At 45.9% G+C, this 23,266-nt stretch overlaps 1 protein-coding gene across 1 annotated transcript in view; it reads right to left on the bottom strand.

The window, feature by feature from the left end:
- Positions 1–23,266, bottom strand: part of LOC137641332 (snurportin-1-like) — a 289,974-nt gene that overhangs the window by 84,135 nt on the left and 182,573 nt on the right. Inside the window, exons 4-5 of the mRNA XM_068373778.1 lie at positions 9,868–10,056; positions 2,457–2,542 (exon numbers count right to left, since the gene is read on the bottom strand). Of these exons, the coding sequence (XP_068229879.1) occupies positions 2,457–2,542; positions 9,868–10,056 (275 nt within the window). The remainder of the gene's footprint in view (positions 1–2,456; positions 2,543–9,867; positions 10,057–23,266) is intronic.

Here is a 23,266-nt window from a genome sequence, read left to right on the forward strand (position 1 = left end):
TGAGCAGCGGTTCGATGGCATACAGGGATGGATGTGGAGAGGATGGAAGGGGGAGGTTACTGCTTGGAAGGAGAGTCCCCTTCCATGATGTGGCGGGGTAGTTCTCCTTCAGGAGTTGTTTCTCTCTCCAATGAAAGGGTGGGCAGATCTATTTCAGGGGTTTCTTCTCTTCTTTGTCTCTTCTTTGGAGGAGAAACAGGCTTTGATGTAGCAGCTTTCTTTTCTTTTGTGAAAAACTGGTCTATTGTTAATTGTTTCTTCCTCCTCTGCAGTATTCTTCGAAAATGATACATGACACTATCATTAAACATATGCACTGCCCGGTTTGCTACTGCAATTTCTGGGTGGTATTTTTCAGCAAAAGCCTGCACATCTGCCCACTTGGAACAAATTTCATTGATGAGAGAACTTGGAACATCCTCCCTTACCTCATCCTCTTCTGAAGATTCCTGCTCCACAATCAGATCCTGCTGCTGTTGTTGTTGCAGGTGCAACAATTCCTCCACAGTCAACTCAGTAGAATGGCTTTCTACAAGCTCATCAATATCATCCTTGTCGACCTCAAGCCCCAAACTCCTGCCCATGACAACAATTTCCTCAACGACATCAGTGTCATCAGAAATTACAGGGGTAGCAGTGCTTGGACCCGCCTCTGGTTGGAAACCTTCAAACTCCCTCTCTGTGACACATGATGGCCACAGCTTACGCCAGGCAGAGTTCAATGTCCTATAGGTCACACCTCGCCAAGCTTGGTCAATCATGTTAACAGAGTTGAGGATGCTGAAGTGTTCCTTCCAGAATTCCTTTAGGGTCAACTTCGTGTCACTGGTCACTTCAAAACACTTTCTGAAAAGGGCCTTGGTATAGAGTTTTTTGAAGTTTGAAATGACCTGTTGGTCCATGGGCTGGAGTATGGGAGTAGTATTGGGGGGCAAGAATTTGATTTTGATAAAGCTGTATTCTTCTTTCAAGTCATCCTCGAGACCTGGAGGATGTGCAGGAGCATTGTCCATAACCAGAAGACATTTCATTGGCAAGCTCTTTTCAATGAGGTAAGCCTTAACCTGGGGGGCAAACACTTCGTTTATCCACTCAGTAAAGAATTGTCTTGTGACCCAAGATTTAGTGTTCGAGCGCCACATAACTGGTAGTGCACTTTTACAAATATTATTTCGTTTGAACACCCGGGGGTTGTCCGAGTGGTACACTAACAAGGGTTTGATCTTGCAATCGCCACTTGCATTTGCACACAGCAACAATGTTAGCCTATCTTTCATTGGCTTGTGACCTGGCATCTTCGTCTCGTCCTTGGTAATGTACGTATTGGCTGGCATTTTCTTCCAAAATAACCCAGTCTCATCACAATTAAAGACTTGTTGTGCGATCAAATTTTGTTCATTTATGTACCGATCGAATTCCCCCACGTATTTATCGGCTGCAATTTGATCCGAACTAGCTGCCTCCCCATGCCTAGTAACACGATGAATACCTGTTCTATTACGAAACTTTTCAAACCAACCCCTGCTCGCTTTAAATGTAAATGAATCACTTTCACTGGTACTCGGACTTTTCTTCACTAATTCTTCATAGATATGCAACGCTTTTTCACAAATGAACGCTTCACTAACACTTTCCCCGGCCAACTGTTTTTCTTTAATAAATATTAAAAGCAACTTTTCCATCTCCTCAATCACTTGTGGCCTTTGCTTAGTTACCGCCGTAACTCCCGTTGCAACATTCGCCTTCTTAATCATTTCTTTATGCTTTAAAAACGTAGAAATGGTCGACTTCGCCATTCCGTATTCTACCGCTAAATCGGACACTCGTACACCATTCTCATATTTCGCTATAATTTCCTTCTTCAACTCGATCGTTGTTCGCACTGTTTTCCTCTTCTCCTTCCCCTTAACACTCATTACTTTCTTGGGACTCATTATGAAAGCTAAAAAAGCAATTAAAAGCACTGAAAATCACTAAATCACAACGAATGCTGATCGCGCGTTGTCTGAGTGACGCTCTCGAGAGAACTGATGCTTCCCGAACAAGCGAGAGTGGCCGAGATGGCGCGATCATCACAAAGCCCATGCGGTCGTCACGTGTTCGGCTGGTCGAGTACCGAATTTTTGGTCGAGCACCGCAGCAAAAATTTCTCGAAAATTTTGGTCGAACTCCGAATTGTTCGAGTATAGAGTCGTTCGACTACCGAGGTATCACTGTATACACTAAACATAATCTCAGCTTCCCTAATCCAAACAAGTCTGTACCCTCTAATCTGTATTTTGAGACATACTGGCAACAATAGAATTTTAAGATATGTAAAACATTCTCATCTTCTTTAATGCAACTGGATTGGTATTTGTACTTTAACGAGTTGAGATACAAATCAAATCTTTCAATATAAAAAGATATAAAAAAACGTTTTATTAATTCAAAGATCACAGTTAAAAGTAGCTTACCTCATTGTATTGTACTTGGATATTGTATTTATCCCTACTGCTTCTTCGTCTAGTCTCGACTTCAACCACTCAAATCTGAAGAAGGTCTGCAAAGTAAATAACACATTAATATAGTACCAATTTGTGTTGAAGTTTCCTAAGTCCAACTTATTTATTTGGGAGATCTCATTAAATTAATACATTAACACTGATCTTATTACTGTGCTATAAATCTTGTCTTTTACTTGATTGGCATTTTCTTATCACATAACAATCTTACTACCTTCCTCCACTTCCCCCATTCTACTTCTATCCTATTCTCAACTTCAGCCTCACATCATCGCTACTGAATCAAGTTAATGAAATGATCGAACTGAAAATACAAAGGATCTATGACGTGCTCATGCATAAGTAATTGAAGTTAACTGCCAGATTAACTCAATAGTTCACTAAGACAGGAGAAAGAAACTGTGAAATTAAATCTATTAGCTTTAGGTTAGACATCTTCAAGAGAGAAGCACTGAACATCAGAGGAGATTCATAGAAATAATAATTTGCTGATGAAGACTAAATATCTAAGAGGTAAACAGACTGCATAACATTACATCAAATCAAGAGTATGAGACCTTATCAGACTACTGTACAATAAAACCTTTAAATTGATAAACCTAATGTTCTACAAAAGAATATCCAAATTCCACTCTACACATTGAGGGATAACCTACTTCCAAGAGAAAAATGGAGGCACGAAACCTAAAAAAATAATTTAAAAAATCACTGAAAACAGTTACCACAGATAAGGTGTGAAACTATGTGAAAAGAACTGAAAACACAGGCTGAAATGAAGTGCACACTACATATGAACTAAATAGACAGAAATACAAGAGGGCATTAGCAGAGACTGAAGAATTCCCTCTTTTATCAAATAATGAGAAATAATGTGGAAAAGAACAAAAACAATATCGAAACATTAAGAGAAAATACTTAAATATTTTCCATATAAAGTTAACACACAAACAGTGAACAGAACAGTAGGTTTGTGAAAAGGGAGGGTAATTATTGAAATATACCAGTGAATCTAGATACTGGGTGTACAGTATAATTCAACTACTTTCTTCTATCTAACACACTAAAGATTGTGAACCTGGGGACACCCAGGATAAAAATATTTTACATAAATATCAAAAATTTTAAGTAATTTTTATTTTTCCTAACATACTTACCGAGAACTACTTTCTTTTGGAGTCACTTGGTGATCTCTCTTTCTCGACCAAGGTTTTTCGCGCCGTTACCCCCTACTCCGTTCTCTACATAGGCCTACCCCCGCCGCCAAGGAATGTGCCCCGAGGGTAGGATTAGGGCAGGTCACTGCTTCTCTGGGTCATTCTCCTCATTAAGTTCGTCGTATAGCCCAACTTGGCAATGGAAGGATGGCACTCGGGGACGGAAGGGAGGGCCATTACCCGAAAGTAGTTCTCGGTAAGTATGTTAGGAAAAATAAAAATTACTTAAAATTTTTGATTTGTTCCAACACAAAATACTTACCGAGAACTACTTTCTTTTGGAGACTTATACTTTAGGAGGCGGGAGTGCTATTCTGACACTTGACTCGGCACGTAGGGCCTAGAGGGCTATGGAATGCGGGGGCCTATCAGAGTGCGGGAGTGAGGGTAACTGCGCAACCTTACGCTATTATCTAAGACTTACCTCTTAAAAAATTCTTCTGACGATTCCCTCCGGATGTAGTCGCGAAGAATGTGTTCATCGTTGGGGACAGCCTCTGGCCTTACCGCTACACAGCCTGGAGGGCGGCCATGACTGTCCCAATGGAGAACCCGTCCAAGGATTTCCTTGAATAATCCTTGAGGTAGTGGGCAGTAAAGGTTGACTGGTGCGACCAAGTGCCTGCCTGTAGGATCTGCCCCACCGCCATGTTTCTCTCAAAGGCCAAGGAGGTGCTCAGACCCCTGATGTCATGGGGCCGGGGAGTGCCTGGCACTGCCATTTTATCCTCTTCATAGGTTCTAGCGATGACTTGTCTCAGCCAGAAGGAAATGGTGTTCTTGGAAACTTGCTTCCTATTAACCCTGTGGAAACGAAGAGGTTTTTGATACCTGGTCGGAGTGAGAGACGTCGAATGACAAACCATGGATCTCTCCCACTCTCTTAGCGGACGCCAAGGCCAGCAAGAAGACGGCCTTGAGGGTGAGATCTTTGTCCACGATATCCTTCAAGGGTTCAAAGGGGGAACGACACATCATCTTCCGGACCTTGCCTAAGTCCCACTGGGGCACCTTTCCCGCCTGAGGGGGGCAAGACTGCTCGAAGCTTTTGACAAGCATCACTATGTGTCTCGAGACATTCTCTTAGCCGTGGAGGAAGAATATCCTTCTTTCTTCAGGAGCCGCTCTTTAGTCTTCAGTTGTGAAGACGTAGGGAGAGTGGGGTGTCGTGGAGCTTGAGAAAGTGAGGCTGGTGCAGAAGGTCTGACCTGGCGGACAGAGGCCACGGCGGTTGACTCGATAGGTCTTTTAGATCCGCGAACCACTCTCTCTCTCCGGCCACCAGGGCGCTACCAAAGTCATCTTTAGGTTTCGGGCCGTCTTTACTCTGTTGAGCACTTGTCTTATCAACGTGAAAAGGGGGAAAGGCGTACACATCCAGATTGTCCCACTTGTGCTGAAAAGAGTCTTCTAAGGCTGCTTTCGGGTCTGGTACAGGGGAGCAATAGACTGGGAGTTGGGCGTTGAGGTTGTTGCAAAGAGGTCAACCACCGGGGAACCCCAGCGTTGAATGGTGAGCTTGGCTATTCCTGGGAGAAGGGACCATTCTGTACCTACTATGTGGCTCATTCTGCTGAGGCCGTCGGCCAGAACGTTTTTCTTCCCGGGAATGAACCTTGCTAACATCACCACTTGATTTTCTTCCGCTCAATCTAGACTCTCTATGGTGAGATCGCACAACTCCTTCGATTACAAGTACCCTGCTTCTTTATGTATGCCACTACCGTGGCGATGTCGCACATCCACGCCACGGTGTTCCCCTTTAGCAGACTTGCGAAGTGTAGGCACGCCTTCTGGACTGCTTCCAACTCCAGGACATTGATGTGGAGTTGCCTCTCCCCTTCCAACCAGGTCTCTCGTGCCGTTTCGTCGAGGAGAAGGGCTCCCCATCCCTGGTTGGAGGCGTCTGTGAACAGTAGTAACTCGGGAGGGCCGGTCCCGAAGGTCGTCCCCTTGAGTGAGTTCGACTGGCAATGCCACCATTCTAGGGAGGGTCTCGTGTTTGGAAGGACTGGGATTAGCACCTGCTGTGAATCCGTCTGTCACCAGAGGTTCCTGAGATTCCATTGGATGGATCTGAGCCTTACCCTCCCTTGGGGAACTAGGTTCTCCAATGAGACCAGGTGACCTATCAGCCTCTGCCAGTCTTTCGTCCTCCTGGGGTGTTCTGACAGGAACGGCTGACTAATGTGCCTGAGGTTTCTTATCTTATCCTCCGAAGGGAAAATTTTCCCCGAATGATGTCTAATGTCATTCCCAAGTAGTTCATTCCGGTGGATGGGGATAGATTTGACTACATCGGGTTGATTACGCTCCCCAGATCCTTGCAAAACTGGAGGAGACTTCTCCCTTGTCCCTCCAAGAGGACCATTGAGACGGAAAGAAGCCACCAGTCGTCCAGGTATCTGATAAGGCGGATGCCTCGTTCGTGAGCCCCCACTGCGACAGCCGTGGAGACTCTCGTGAACACTTGGGGCGCTGTTGACAGACCAAAGAAAAGGGTCCTGAATTGCAGGATCTGGGAACCCTATTTCACCCGGAGGAACTTCCGACCCGAGGCGTGGACCGGAATCTGGAAGTATGCGTCCTTGGGGTCGATGGTCATCATATAATCTTTCTCCCTCTGAGTGTCCATTTTGAAGTCCGTCTTCTTGACGAACCTGTTGAGAGCTGACAGATCTATAACCGGTCTCCACCCCCCGGTCGCTTTCTCCACCAGGAACAGGTGACTGTAGAAACCTGGCCCTGGGAGAAGAACTTCTTCCATGGCACCCTTCTCTAGCATGGACGACACCTCCTCTTGAAGGGCGGTCCTCTTTAACGGGTCTTTGGGATCTAGCCATTCTATCCGGTTGGCCGGAAAAAGCGGGGGTGGTTCCGTTAGGAACAGAAGTCTGTAGCCCTCCTTTAGTACGGACACTGTCCAAGGTTCTGCTCCTTGAGCCTTCCATGCTTGCCAATGACGTCTGAGGCATCCTCCAACCCGAGGGTTGGGCGGGGATAGGGGGCCTCCCACTCTTATCTTCTTCTAGAGGGGCGGCCTGATCTGCCTCTCCTAGAGGCGGAGTAACCCGACCTGAAGGAGCTTGAGGGCGCTGGAGCTCCCCTACGGGGGGGCTGAGGCGATGCGGACCAGGAGGAAGGGGGGGGGGGCTTCTCTCCTCGTAGTGCTGGTAGAGGCTTGGGGTGTCGCGGCACTATCCGAGACGGACCTCTTATAGGGCGGTCTCCTAGGAGTCGTAGGTCTGGGGACGTTAGCCTCCTTCTTTTTCAAGACCTTCTCCATTATGGCTTCTAGTTCCTTCCGAGGAAACAGAGACTCTCCCCACAGGGGAAAGCTGCGAATGGCTCGCGTCTCCCTGTCTGGTACCTTCCAAGACACCTTCGCCAGAACAGTGTCTCGCTTCCAGAGCACCCAGTTAGCTGTTAGTGCGAGAGACTGATATGTCAATAACCTAAGTGTTTTACCCCCGGAGGTAATGAGGTCCCTCCGTAGGCCTTGCTGGACAGGGTCCTCGGGGTCAAAGGAGGCTTGTACACCTTCCAAAGTGTAAGCCCACCAGTCCAGCCAAGAGGAGACGTTTACTAAGTCCCTCGACATTTTCTCCATCATGGAGGCTTCTGCTGGCGAGAACCAGACTGGGGCCGAAGAGGCTCTACCGTCTGAAACGCCTTGACTAAGGATGTCTACTGCTGACTCCACCTTGAAGGTTGGGGGGCCTCGGCATTGCTGGCCACTACCTTGCCGACATACTCCTGCTCTAGGACTAGATCTCGGGTTAGAGGAAGTGCTAGGGACGTCTTAGGTTGGGAGGGAGTCTGCATGATCCTCAACAGGCTTGACTTAAAGGAAACTTCATCCGTAGTCGCAGGTTCCGGTATTTGTGGTGCCTTCTGAAAAGGCTAACCACTCTCCTATAGACGGAGTCCTCCGTCAGGGAGCCCTCCTCTCCGTCAGCCGAGGTCTCAGCTTGGGGCCGGGGAGCTGGGTTACCGGGCACGCCGACTGGACGTCTAGCTCTTTGGGGCCAGGGGCGCCGTCCTGCCGAGGTACTGGATTTCATCTGCGGGGACGTCCGCACCAGGGGCCTGGGTTAACGCAGGCAACGCTGGTTCAGCGGGGACTCTCGTCCGCCCAAGGGCTCTGGGTGCCGAGGATGCGGTTCCCGTGGGCTGACCCGACAGCGGGAACCGTTCCTTCTGACCCGAAGGCCGCACCAGCTGGGCTGGTTCGGCCAGGCCGCCCGACAAGAAACACGTTTCCCCCCGCTGGGCGGGGTTAACCGGAGGCTTCGGGGACTTACGCTTACCTGTAGAGTCCTTCCTACGGCTTGATCTCGAGGAGCCGGGTCACCGGGCACTCCCCGGGCGCTTCGGTTCTGAAATACCAGGCACTCCCTTGCGGTGGTACCGGTCTTCCCCGGCGGGGAGCTCCGCACCAGGTTCGGGGGTTAGAACCGGCATCGCCGTACCGTCGAGGACTACTGTTCGTGTATTCTCTCTGGGGGACGCGGACGCGGATCCCCGTGGGCTGACCCGACGGAGGGAACCGTTCCTTTTAAGTCCGAGGGCCGAACCAGCTGTGCTGATTCGGCCAGGCTGCCCGTAAAGAAGCCCGGTTACACCCGCTGGCGGGGTGAACCGGAAGCTTCGCGGTCTTACGCCTGCCTGAAGAGGCCTTCTCGCATTTCTCCCTGCGAGGGTTATATCTGCGTCTGGAGGGTGGCCTTCGTGGTGAGAAAAAACCCTGGGTTGCCGGTCCGGGGAACGCTGCAATACAGACCTGGGAGGCTCCTTCTCGGCGAGGCCCTCGGCTGTAGAAGAGACTGAAAAATACGCTAAGAGACTGGAGAAGAATTAGGGACATTTTTCCCCCACATGGGGTCATCAGAGGAGACGTGGCCTGCTTGCACCAGGACTCCGTCTCCCCACACACTCTCGAAAGTAGTACTTACCTCGAACTACTTCTTAAGAGTTATCTTCTCCACAATAAACCAACCTCGTCTCCTACTCTGGGTAGGAGAGGGTGGTAGGGAAGCTCTGTCAGGCGAGACGCCCGGCGCTAGTCTTCTTAGGCGAACCCTTCGTCGCCTACTTCTTCTTGGTGCTATACCGCACCCACTCAAACTCCTGGGGAAGAGCAATGGGCACTTCCCCGCTACTGACTTACCTCGTCCCCTACTCTGGGTAGGGGAAGATGGCTGTATAAGAATCTCTATTCGACGAGGCATCGGGAATTAAGTGGCGAGGAGAGGCTCGTCTTCCTATGAGCCTCTTGGATGTATTCTTCCTCTTGGTGCCGAAGTGCACTCACTGCACTACGTTCCAGGACTAGTAGTCCTGACACGTGGTTGAAGGGGAACATAAGCTGCCCCTACACGGCTAACACCGAGGATAAGGGGAGGAAGAATGATTTATTGTAAAATTGTTCCCTTCAGCTATTAATTCCTTGAAGGAAATCAAGGAATACTGTTCCATAACGCACACAACGCACGACACAAGCACTTAAGGAAATGAATTAAACACCGGGTAAGCACACGTTGAAAAGTGAACGCACAGGAACACTTGGGAAAGCACACTGCAAAAAAACACAAGACCCCACGCTGGGAACGAGTGGAACACTAAACGCGCACAAAGGATCGAGAGAGACGAGAGTGAGGTGTGAACACCTCACGACCAAGGAACTTAATGAGGAGAATGACTCAGAGAAGCAGTGACCTGCCCTAATCCTGCCCTCGGGGCGCATTCCTTGGCGGCGGGGGTAGGCCTATGTAGAGAACGGAGTAGGGGGGTAACGGCGCGAAAAACCTTGGTCGAGAAAGAGAGATCACCAAGTGACTCCAAAAGAAAGTAGTTCTCGGTAAGTATTTTGTGTTGGAACAAATATGGTTGTAATGAAACTGTTAAATACATATCACAATTGATTAATATTCTATCAAAAGTTACCTAAAATTTTTCATTGTTTACTACGTTGGTATATAACTTTAGCCTTTATAATATGGGAAGAATTTAATGCAACAAGGAAAAAATGCTCTACTGATAACAGAAAGAAAGAGAGAGTTGTTAACACTACATAAAATTCACTTTCCTAAAGGCACTAAGAAATACCTAAAAATTGCATGTCTTCAACATCTGCACAAAGTACTTACATCACATTCTATCACAGGTTGGTTGAACCAGCACATAACGTCAATCACATAAAATGTCTTGTTGCTTTCTGACCATATACAGTCTAAAAGTGCATATCCCATATTGTTATTTCGACGACTACCACCAGGAAGGAGGGATGAAAACTGGTTCACCTGGTACCCAGATTTTGTGTAGCAACGCGTCCTTCCCTGGTGAAACATTATAATAATTTCAATACTAAAACAATACACATTCTCAATTAATTTGTTTGAATTTTTAAAGGACAAAAAATAATGGAAGGTTTGAAAATGAAAACTTTTAAATATTCCATCTAAAATACTGAATAGACAGCTAGAATAATATTACTAAGCCTTCTCTAAAATACATCATTGCCAATGCTACCAAAACCTCTTCATAAACACTTTTATATCAGCTTTTCTTTTCAGGGGGTTAAACGGGAAATGAGTTCCTGTCTTCCTGAACATCCATCAGGTCAAGGTCTTCATCAATCCTCTTTCTCCACAACTCCCTGCCCCTTTGTATGGGTCAATGTCCTACCATTTCCCTATCTTTTGGTTTTCTGATTATATGTCCCTCATTCCTTCTCATCACTTGTCCAAAAATTCTCAATCTTTGAGTCCTGAGTATTTATTCTAACTTCTAGAGACTTCATCTCTGCCCCTACTATTTGTTCGTTATATAATCTTTCCAAATTACTCCAATTTTGAATCTAAACTTTATCTTAGGTAATAATTTTTTAAAAGCTCTTCAAAGTTTCTGCAGCAGAAAACAATTCAGTTCCTATGTATCCATAGAATCATAACTTTTCTTTTATTGATCATGTTTCTCTAACTCTGTATGGCTTTTAAAATTTTAGGTGCAATTCTCGACAGCACATTTACTTTTGAGAAACACATTAAGTCTGTGTATTCTTCAATTGCACAAAAAATTGGCTTATTGAGAAAGTCTTTCAAGATTTTTGGTGATCAATCTATTCTGTAAAAGTGTTTAATTTCCTTCATTTTACCTCGCTTCGAGTATTGTTCTCCTGTCTGGTCTTCAGCTCCTGATTCTCATAATTTGTTGGACAGAAACTTATGGTCTATTAAATTTCTCATCCCTGATCTAGATATTAATCTTTGGTACCGTCGTTCAATTAGTTCATTATGCATGTTGCATAAGATTTTTTATAATTCTGACCATCTTTACATTCAGATCTTCCCGGACAATTCCATCCTGTAGTTAATTCTAATAGTCAGGCCTTCTCCATCATGAGGCTCAATACTACACAGCACCCTAGAAGTTTGATTCCAGCGGTGACCAAGTTGTTGAATGATCTTCCTAATCAGGTAGCTGAATCAGTAGAACTTCAAAAGTTCAAACTCGCAGCAAATGTTTTTATGTTGAACAGGCTTATATAAGTCCCTTTAGAGTTTATATATCTCTGCCCTTGCTATCCACCCTCAGGTTTCCTTCTTGTCCCTCTTCACATACTTAGGCTACTTTTTGTACACATTCCTTTTGTGGTTTTTGGCTGACTACTCTTTGACACCATGTTTCGGATTCTTTTTTATTTAATTTTCTAGTTTCCACTTTTTTAAATCTTTCAACTTCTGCTTCATATTTCATACTTCACCATAAAATCTATTCTGTAAGCGTGCCTGACCTTGTATAACCGTAATATTCTTTTTTAGGCAATATAATATCATCAGAATAAAAGCAAACTTAATTATCAACTTTTCCTACACGGCTTATTTCATAAGAAGCTGTCCCTGCTTTGGTGGGATTCAAATATGACAAATTCGGAGATAATTTGTATTTTTCCTAACCATACAAACCTTAGCTATTTACATTGGGTTTACTTTCGGCGTAGCTGAAATTTACGAGCCATTAGATTTTAACGAGGGTTTACTACCCCGCGCTAGTTAGCAGGGGTAGGGGGAGGGGTAGCTTGCTACCCCTCCCCCCTCACACACCGGTGAAATGTCTCACTTCACTTAGAGGTAGGACTTGACTTGGGGACAGGGCTGGCGGGCAAATATGTGTAAATAGCTAAGGTTTGTATGGTTAGGAAAAATACAAATTATCTCCGAATTTGTCATTTGTTCCATAACCGAAATACAAACCACGCTATTTACATTGGGTGACTAACCCCTTAGGATGGGTGGAAAGTCCCCAGCCATACTGGCTTTGGCTTACCCGGGGACTCAGAATCCGAGTGAGTCGCACTCGAGAAAAAGAATCCCTGCACCTCACAAGTTCATTGCTCCGCAAGGAAACGTGTGGCCTACAAAAGCTTGTGTGTGAAGGAAGAAAGTGTGACCCGTCCTAGGCAGTTGACCTGGAGTTCCAGAAGGAACTCTGGGTTAGGACGTTCCCAATACCACCTCGTCAGGGTATGGGGGATGCAACAGTATTGTCTCAATACTCGGAACACAAGGAAGCATGGTTTACCTGCAGTGGTTTGAGGTCAGCTATGCAGAGACCAGGATGCTGCTTCCCCAGTAGAGGGAACGATGAAGAAAGAAGTAAGGGCCAGACGTACTTCTTTCATTCATGCAGTCTAAAACCTGGTAACAATGCCCTCAACCTTCTGCTACCTGTCCAAAAAGGAGACTGAGGTTAGACCAGCTGTTGTGTAGCCACCATAGAGCGATAGAAACGTATCGATACCCCTGTGGGTCACGTCCTGCAGGAAGCGGGCTGCGAAGGTCATTAGACGCTTCCAGACTCCAGCTTGTAGCACCTGCGTCACAGAGTAGTTCTACTCGAAGGCGAGGGACGTTGCGATGTATCCGACATCGTGCTGTAGGGCGACGTGACGGGGGAGGGTCTGGATTCAGGTCGAGATGAATGCCCTTGAGTCCCGAGCTGAAAAGGTATACTGGTGACTCTCCCGTGTCCTTCCTGTGCTCCCAAACCGGCTTGCACGTGAGGACAAATCAATGTTTCGCGCGTGGTCGAACATGGAAGCGCCCGTGCGCGGGAACGCAGGAGCGCAGAAGGAGGGCGAGCGTGGTTGGAAGGGCGAGAGCTGGCGGTCAGAATCCGATAGTTCACAGGCGAGCGATGACCCGTAGGCAAGCAATGGCTACTGCAGGAATCGAGCCAGCGCTCGCGCGATGGAACACCGTTGGTTCGCGCGCGGGCGAACATTGAAGCGCATGTGTGCGGGTGCGCATGCGCGCAGGCGCGCGGGCACATGGGCGTGTGGTCGCGCAGGCACGTGGGAGCGCGGGCGAGCGCAGCCGGTCGGGAGACTGATGGCGCGTAAGCGGGTGATGGCGCGTTGACGAGCGATGGCGTGTTGACGAGCGATGGTGCGTTGACGAGCGATGGCGTGTTTTGGCGAGCGATGGCCCGTAGGCGAGTGAAGGCGCGTTGGCAAGCGATGGCGCGTCGGCAAGCGACGGCGCGTTGGCAAGTGACGGCGCGTTGGCGAGCGGTGGTGCGTTAACAAAACGCTAGCGCGCAGGCGAAGAATCGCGCGGGCGCGTAGGAGATCGCTGATGCGTAAGAGACTAGGGATGGTTAGCGCGCATCGCGCCAATCAGAAGGCGCGCAGGTGCATCAGGAAGGAGAGCGCTGATGCGAGCTGTCAATCAGGCGATCCTGGAGGGTCAGGAAAAACCGTTGGCGCCCATTGGTGCGTGGCAGGAAAGGGCGCGCAGATGTGCGCTGGCGATTGAAGAAAGCTGGTGCACAGAAGTAAAGGTGAGTGCTGGCGAGCAGGAGGAAGATCTACGGCAAGACTCAGCTACCGGAGATCGTGGTCTACAGCAGGCGAGCGCTAGATCGCTACTGATGGTGTCCAGGGGACCTGTAACGCGTGGATGATCGATGGCGATCGTCGACACGCAGGAGATCGCTGACAAGCAGGCGAACGTTGACGCGTCTGTGGTCGCTGGCGAGCTGGTGATCGCTGGCGAGCAGAAGGGCGATGCGTGGAATCCTGTGTGTACAGTAGCTTAGAAGCACGCGTAGGTGACTACGAGCGTTCTGCGCTGGAGCAGGCTGACGAGCTGGATCGCGAGGGCGAGGAGAAGAGGAGTCCTTGTCCAAGACCTGAACCGAAGGTCTAGGTCGCACGGGCGAACGTGGGCGCACAGGGCGCGTATCAGGAACTGGAAGCGCAGGTGCGCTCTGACGGGCAGGAGATCTACAGCGCTCAGGAGACCGATGGCGCGCAGGGCGCACAACAGGAACAGCAGGATGTTCGGAGTCCTCAGGAGGGAGCTGGCGAGCAGTGGGGCGATGATCATCAGGAGAGCGCTGACGAACAGGAGAGCGCTGGCGAACAGGAGCGCGCTAGCGATCAGAAGAACGCTGACGAGCAGGAGAGCGCCTGTGCGCTAACACTGCAGAAGGGCGCGCAGGGGAACCCTGACACGCAATGGAAGCACCCACACCGTGGGAGGCAACCCTTTGCCCCGAAGGGACTGTTGCCCGTCGGATGACGAAGTCAGACTGCTGTCCATCTGCACCAGGGACGGAAGATCAAGAAGGCGTTGGATATCGATCCCCGGAGAGATCTAAGGAGGAAGGAGCTGCAGGCTGCATACGGAGAAGATTCAAAATGGCGCCTCTTAGCACCCTTATAGGGAGACGGGAGGCCCTTACGACGTAGCGGACGGTGAGCCTTACGGCGAAGGCAGCCAACAGCAACAACAGCAGAAGAGTCCTCCGAAGAGGAGTCTCTATGAGTGTACTCCCTCGCGAACGAAAGAGAAACACTTCGTAGAAGAGAAGGGTCAGCCAGTGACCTAAAAAGAGCAATCCTCCGAAGAGGGGCTCCTGCAGTTGCCCAGCCCCTTGAGCGTAACTGCAGGTGCGACCACTCAGCGCCAAGAGCATAGTCGCACGAAATAAAGGCAAGAGGAGATCCCCCCAAAGGGAAAAAAACTCAAGCCTGGACAGGAAAACTTCCCTCGGAAGGAAAGTTACCCACCCAAGGAGGCTTCTAAAATGAACTGGAGAGCTGTCAATCGTCACGGGAGTACTTCCAGGAGAAGGAGACACGCCCCTGACGAAGATCTATAGGGGAGGCAGCAACAGCAGAATCCCCAGGCCTCAACAAGACAGCTCACTCCGTTGTCACATTACAGAAACGAACTAGATCGGTAACTGTGAAAAATAAAAACAAAAATCATTAGTAAACATTCATTCCCCCGGGAAGACTCCGAAGAAGAATCCCGAGGGAAAAGAACACAAGAATTACACAACAGGCACGGGCCCTCACAACCACTTACACTCACGGAAGGAGAGCTGTAACCAACACAGAATTATAACAATTATAATTATGTAACTATGTAATTATGTAATTTAAAAATGAATGAACACTAAATAAAGAACGAAAACCCCGAAAGGAATCGTTCTACAAAAGCTGAAAAATCAACAAATAAAATTAGATTCATAAACTAATTGAGACAAAACGTACGGCGTAGCAACCACACCCACACGGGAAGGAAGCCACTCAGACGTAGTAAAGGTAACGTAGTAAAGGTAACGTAGTAAAGGTAACGTAGTAAAGGGTGAACGACCTCAAAAGAGAGAGAGAGAAAGACCGTAGTCAAACTCGATCGCGAGCCATGAAATTACACCGTGGTGGCCTAACTGCCGAGGGCTCCACGGAGATATCGTACACTACACACACAAGCACGAACTCTGAAAAGGAAACTTACTGATTTCTATACTCAAATATATACATAAACACAAAAAAATGTTTACATATATATTGAGTAAAAGAAAAGTAAGTGATTAAGTAAAGACAAAACAAATAATGGCTGCCAAGCGAGGATGAAGACAGGCACGTCTGTTCATCGTCCGAGCCAAAAGTGAAGTGAGACATTTCACCGGTGTGTGAGGGGGGGAGGGGTAGCAAACTACCCCTCCCCCTACCCCTGCTAACTAGCGCGGGGTAGTAAACCCTCGTTAAAATCTAATGGCTCGTCAATTTCAGCTACGGCGAAAGTAAACCCAATGTAAATAGCGTGGTTTGTATTTCGGTTATGGAACAAATGTAAGATTGTAGCAGGTCAACCGATAATCCTTCCTAGACTCCAATACCTTTCTCACAAAGACAATGAGGCTGCAGACACTTAAGCCTGATTGAGGGTCGAAGTCCCAACCCACGGAATAAAATTTAGAGGTTTCCATCAGGTTACCATAACCCTACACATGAGAATATCTCAAATTTACAAGAGAAGGATGCATTTCTGGCTTCAGCAGGATATTCTACATTCATTTCTGGCCACCTTGTAAGACCAAACCTGGTAAAAGAGGATCTTAAATGTGACGTAAGTAATACAGCACACACTAACGTTAAAATTACAACAATCAAACTTTAATTTCAGTATCAACTGAAAATTTTTTGGGGGAAAATTTGACCCATGATACTTTCAATATACAGTGATACCTCGGTAGTCGAACGACTCTATACTCGAACAATTCGGAGTTCGACCAAAATTTTCGAGAAATTTTTGCTGCGGTGCTCGACCAAAAATTCGGTACTCGACCAGCCGAACACGTGACGACCGCATGGGCTTTGTGATGATCGCGCCATCTCGGCCACTCTCGCTTGTTCGGGAAGCATCAGTTCTCTCGAGAGCGTCACTCAGACAACGCGCGATCAGCATTCGTTGTGATTTAGTGATTTTCAGTGCTTTTAATTGCTTTTTTAGCTTTCATAATGAGTCCCAAGAAAGTAATGAGTGTTAAGGGGAAGGAGAAGAGGAAAACAGTGCGAACAACGATCGAGTTGAAGAAGGAAATTATAGCGAAATATGAGAATGGTGTACGAGTGTCCGATTTAGCGGTAGAATACGGAATGGCGAAGTCGACCATTTCTACGTTTTTAAAGCATAAAGAAATGATTAAGAAGGCGAATGTTGCAACGGGAGTTACGGCGGTAACTAAGCAAAGGCCACAAGTGATTGAGGAGATGGAAAAGTTGCTTTTAATATTTATTAAAGAAAAACAGTTGGCCGGGGAAAGTGTTAGTGAAGCGTTCATTTGTGAAAAAGCGTTGCATATCTATGAAGAATTAGTGAAGAAAAGTCCGAGTACCAGTGAAAGTGATTCATTTACATTTAAAGCGAGCAGGGGTTGGTTTGAAAAGTTTCGTAATAGAACAGGTATTCATCGTGTTACTAGGCATGGGGAGGCAGCTAGTTCGGATCAAATTGCAGCCGATAAATACGTGGGGGAATTCGATCGGTACATAAATGAACAAAATTTGATCGCACAACAAGTCTTTAATTGTGATGAGACTGGGTTATTTTGGAAGAAAATGCCAGCCAATACGTACATTACCAAGGACGAGACGAAGATGCCAGGTCACAAGCCAATGAAAGATAGGCTAACATTGTTGCTGTGTGCAAATGCAAGTGGCGATTGCAAGATCAAACCCTTGTTAGTGTACCACTCGGACAACCCCCGGGTGTTCAAACGAAATAATATTTGTAAAAGTGCACTACCAGTTATGTGGCGCTCGAACACTAAATCTTGGGTCACAAGACAATTCTTTACTGAGTGGATAAACGAAGTGTTTGCCCCCCAGGTTAAGGCTTACCTCATTGAAAAGAGCTTGCCAATGAAATGTCTTCTGGTTATGGACAATGCTCCTGCACATCCTCCAGGTCTCGAGGATGACTTGAAAGAAGAATACAGCTTTATCAAAATCAAATTCTTGCCCCCCAATACTACTCCCATACTCCAGCCCATGGACCAACAGGTCATTTCAAACTTCAAAAAACTCTATACCAAGGCCCTTTTCAGAAAGTGTTTTGAAGTGACCAGTGACACGAAGTTGACCCTAAAGGAATTCTGGAAGGAACACTTCAGCATCCTCAACTCTGTTAACATGATTGACCAAGCTTGGCGAGGTGTGACCTATAGGACATTGAACTCTGCCTGGCGTAAGCTGTGGCCATCATGTGTCACAGAGAGGGAGTTTGAAGGTTTCCAACCAGAGGCGGGTCCAAGCACTGCTACCCCTGTAATTTCTGATGACACTGATGTCGTTGAGGAAATTGTTGTCATGGGCAGGAGTTTGGGGCTTGAGGTCGACAAGGATGATATTGATGAGCTTGTAGAAAGCCATTCTACCGAGTTGACTGTGGAGGAATTGTTGCACCTGCAACAACAACAGCAGCAGGATCTGATTGTGGAGCAGGAATCTTCAGAAGAGGATGAGGTAAGGGAGGATGTTCCAAGTTCTCTCATCAATGAAATTTGTTCCAAGTGGGCAGATGTGCAGGCTTTTGCTGAAAAATACCACCCAGAAATTGCAGTAGCAAACCGGGCAGTGCATATGTTTAATGATAGTGTCATGTATCATTTTCGAAGAATACTGCAGAGGAGGAAGAAACAATTAACAATAGACCAGTTTTTCACAAAAGAAAAGAAAGCTGCTACATCAAAGCCTGTTTCTCCTCCAAAGAAGAGACAAAGAAGAGAAGAAACCCCTGAAATAGATCTGCCCACCCTTTCATTGGAGAGAGAAACAACTCCTGAAGGAGAACTACCCCGCCACATCATGGAAGGGGACTCTCCTTCCAAGCAGTAACCTCCCCCTTCCATCCTCTCCACATCCATCCCTGTATGCCATCGAACCGCTGCTCAAAGGTATGTTCACTACAGTACAGAAAATGGTTTAAAATTGTTTTATTTTAGTACAGTAAATGGTTTAAAATTGTTTTATAGGATTTTCTGACCAATTTCATACACATTTAGATAATTATTGTTGTTTAGGTACACGTTTTATTAATATTTTGGGCCTGTTCGAGTGCTTGGGAACGGAATAGAATATATACCATTATTTCTTATGGGGAAAAAAAATTCGGTACTCGAACAAATCGGAGGTCGAACACGGATCTCGAACGGATTATGGTCGAGTACCGAGGTATCACTGTATTGCAAATACAATACTATAAAAATACAAGGAAATTATAAGAGCTTTGATCGATTCATATCATTCAAACATGAAAAATTCGTATATGATTTGTATTTTTCCTAACGAAAAAAAAATTTAACAATTTATTAGGGGTATTACTTTCGGTGACTTCAAGGAGGACAGGGTTGGCAGGAAAGTTTGTATAAATAGCTAAAGGTTTGTATAGTTAGGAAAAATACAAATTATCTCCAAATTTGTCATTTGCTCCCTAACTGGAATACAAACCTACGTTACTTATTAGGGGTGACTCACCCATTAGGAGGGTGGATGTCCCTACCAATCAGGTTTTTTGGCTTTACCCGGGGAGTCCTTTTCTTGAATAAGTCAGTACCAAAAATAAGGAGCCCCTAACACCTCGCTAAACCTTGCTATGCAATGTCTGCAGTCTATGCAAGCTGTGTGTTTAGATAAGCAGTGTGACTGTCAAGGTAAAAGTTATTCCGAGTCTTTGTAGGAAGAACTGTTGTAACCAAGGCTTTTCCAATACCACCACGCCAGGGTATGGGGACGCAACAGTATTGATACAAAACTAGGTACACAAGGGAGCATAGTTTACCTGCAATGGTTGAGGTCAGCTTGTGCAGAGAACCCAGGCTACTGCTTTCCCCAAGAGAGGGGAGGATGAAGATGAGAAAAAGAGCCAGTCATTATTTTTCATTTAAGCAGACTTAAACCAGGTAACAGTGTCCTCAATCTTTTGCTACTTGTCCAATAAGGAGCATGAGTTATAAAACCAGACGTTGTGCAGCCACCTCAGGTCTGATAAAAAATGTATTGAGCCTCCTGTGGGTCACAGCTTGTAGGTAATGGGCTGTGAAGGTCGTTTGGAGGTTCCACACACCAGTTTGTAGAACCTCCGTCACGGAGTAATTTCTCTTGAAGGCCAGGGACGTAGCTACTCCCGATATCGCGTTGTGGATTCAGCGCATAATCTGACTCTGCTAATAGATGCAGAAAAGGGATTTTGACGAAGGAAAAATCTATTTCTGGGCGAGAGACCTGTGCCGCCCAGTGAAATACTCCTAGAGCACTCTATTTCTAAGGAATATAACTGCTATATATTACCAGAGAAAAAAAGCATAGGAATGCCAGGTTGAACCCAGCTCGCTCACCTATATAAGGTGTCGGTATAAAATACTGGGGCGTGATAATTCACAACCAGAGGTCTCGCACTATTTAGATATCTCCTCTTCAAAATCCCCGCCACAGCGAGGTGCCGTTCAACACTACTACCACTAACCCAACCCACGCCAGTGACGACACTCCTTTATAGCACTTGTTGTTATTAAGTCCAACATGTTTTTTTCTTGTGTTTATCCTTGGATTTATCATTATTTTATAATCGGTGGCCGATTCCCATGATACCCCATCGAAGTTAAGTACTTTATCCATGAGTTTTAGCGAGATTGGGCAGTGTAACCTCTGTTTTTATTATTGAGAAGTGTTTATATATGAACGGCGTCCCCGTTCTTACCGTTCATGTTTCGGCTCTGCCCTTTTTCTCGTTAGTTCGTCCGTCATTAATATTTGTTCGAACTTTTAGGAGTTTTTTCCTTACATTTATATAGTACACCATCTTTATGCTTTCATCTAGCATTAATTTTAAGTTATCCTATGATATCAGTGTTAGCGTTTCATCAAGGAGTAGGTTATGTTGGTATGCCTGCATTCGTGCATGTGGTGGATTGCGTCACCTTTGAGATCGTTTCGCTAGTTCTAGGAAAACGACCATCTCATTTATTATTATTAAACCTTTTAGTTTTATTACGCTCCACCTAGTTTTACATTTGGTTCGAGTGGGACTCTCGCGTATTTTGTTGTTTTTACTGTTCGATCTACCGCTTCAGTAACTAGGTTGGTACCCCTGCTTTCCATCTGCTGATGGCGTCATGCTCCTCCCACCACTCGCCCGAGTCCCTCTCTCGCCATATTATTTCTGCATGCCTAACCTTACTTACGTGATTTCGCTTTTAATTCATTAATTATTTTTATGTATTTGTGCATTGATATTATATTTATTGCTTTACTCCGTTATGATCATATTTTTGGGATTTTCATGTCATGTTGAGGGGATCTCCAGTTGGTAGCCCTGTCTACCACTACGCACTGGTGATTCCCCGGTACCATATCCCCCTCCCCACAGGTTGGGGAGGCTATTCCATCCCCCCCTCCTCCAGTGTACACCCATCCTCTCACTCGATGGTTGTTGGTTATGACATACGGGTCAAGTATGCTTGTTCCTCAGTCTTCCCTCAACGTTCCGACATATTGAGGACTGAGTGTACCCACGGGGTGTGACTTAGTCTCATTCATTCATACCGGGCGGTTTCGTCTCCCCCCCTCCCGTCGCCCCGATTGGCCATCGGTCGGGGGAGGGGGAGGGCCGGGACCACCGGGGACTATCACACGTGATTAGTCGGTATGACTGCACCTTGGTGTAAATTTTGCTTTTAGCTATGGTTGTAAGAATGAGCACTTATATTAGGAGTGTCCCCACCTACGGTACCTCCTGCTATTATCGTCCGCATAGGACTTATTAATATCCCATATCATTATATTATATTCTACATGAATCATTACCTTCGTCCCGGTACCTCCGGTTGGGTAGTGGGGGTTCCATTGGCTCCCCCCGCGCTCTCCCGTGGTACCCATCGTCATCAGACATCGGAGCCTTCGGGCTCTTAAATACAAGATCTGTTGACACTGACACAGTTTTGATTAATATCCTCCCTCCGGGAGCCCTATTCAATTACAGACATTAGTTTTAGATCATAACTGGAGTTTTCTATTTATGTATTTTAAGGATGTATCTTAGGTTACTTTAAGTTTACTTTAAGTTACTTTAAGTTACTTTAAGTTTACTTTACCTTCCCTGTTCCCCGGCCCCGGAACTAGTTTTGATTATATTTATTCATCACTGTTTTTTGCATCCTTTTTCATCCCTTTTTATTTTATACCTCCCTGGTAATGACGGGATGGTATATTCCTCGCTATGACAATATTATTTCATTGATAATCTTAACTTATTACGGAATTGTTTCAACAATGTCTGTTAATTTTTATAATTTTTTCCCCGGTTACTATACCGGTTCGAAATTTTGTTCATAGCCTTTTGTCCCGATTTCATATCGGTCTATTTTAAGAATCCGGAACACCCGGATCTTTTTAGGTTATTAACCTATTATGGGATACTCACGTATCTGTATTTTATTCTATACTTCCCAAGTAGCGACGGGATAGTGTATTTCAAGCTATGACAATATTATTTCATTGATAACCTTAACTTATTACGGGATTGTTTTAACAATGTCAGTTTATTTATAAGTTTTTCCCCGGTTACTAAACCGGTCCTAGAGTTGTTCATAGCCTTTTGTCCCGGTTTCATATCGGTCTACTTTAAGAACCCGGAACACCCGGATCCTTTTAGGTTACTAACCTATTATGGGACACTCACGTATCTTTATTTTATTCTATACTTCCTAAGTAGTAACGGGATAGTATATTTCTCGCTATGACAATATTTTTTCATTGATAACCTTAACTTATTGTTGAATTGTTTTAACAAAGTCAGTTAATTTATGATAAGTTTTTCCCCGGTTACTGTACCGATCTGAATTTTGTTCATAGTCTTTTGTCCCGATTTCATATTGGTCTAATTCAAGAATTCGGAGCATCCGGATCTCTTTAGGTTACTGACCTGCTATGGGATACTTATGTATCTTTATGTTATTCTATACTTCCCCAGTACCGACGGGATAGTATATTTCGCGCTATGACAATATTATTTCATTGATAATCTTCACCTTTTATGGAATTATTTTGACAATGTCAGTTAATTTATGAAAGTTTTCTCCCCGGTTATTATACCGGTCCGAAATTTTGTTCATAGCCTTTTGTCCCGGTTTCATACCGGTCTATTTTAAGAATTCGGAACACCCGGATCTTTTTGGGTTATTACCCTACTATGGGACACTGTAGGTGCCCCTGTCGTTACTATCTATAATTATAACTTCGGATATATTATTTTGGGATTTTCATTTTATTTCTTTTGTGATTGATCGATTTAAACATTTATTCTCGATCTATTTATTTTACATTCCCAACGGAGTTACCTTGTTCATTAGTAACGATATACCCTCTTTCGGAGCTCGCAGTCTCTTCTACCTTGGCGACTCTTTAGATCTGGGTTGGCGGGTTTGCCTGGAGTGTCAGGGCAAAGAGACCCTTTTTGGGGATCCTCCTGTTGTTCCTCCTGGTGCTGACGAAGAGTGCAGGCACTTGGGGGCGGGCTGCTGCTGTTTTAAGGTAGAGCCTCAAACTCCTTACTGGGCGAGAAGAGATGATCTGGGTCATCTATTACAGAGCGGAGACTCATTATCCGGAAGGAGTCAAATCTAGGATCCGACACCCCTCAGTTGTTACCTCTCCCCATCCCCTTGAATGGGCGATGTCGTATGAGAGAGCAT

The sequence above is a fragment of the Palaemon carinicauda genome, chromosome 5, assembly GCF_036898095.1.
Source record: "Palaemon carinicauda isolate YSFRI2023 chromosome 5, ASM3689809v2, whole genome shotgun sequence".
Classification (NCBI taxonomy): Eukaryota; Metazoa; Arthropoda; class Malacostraca; order Decapoda; family Palaemonidae; genus Palaemon; species Palaemon carinicauda.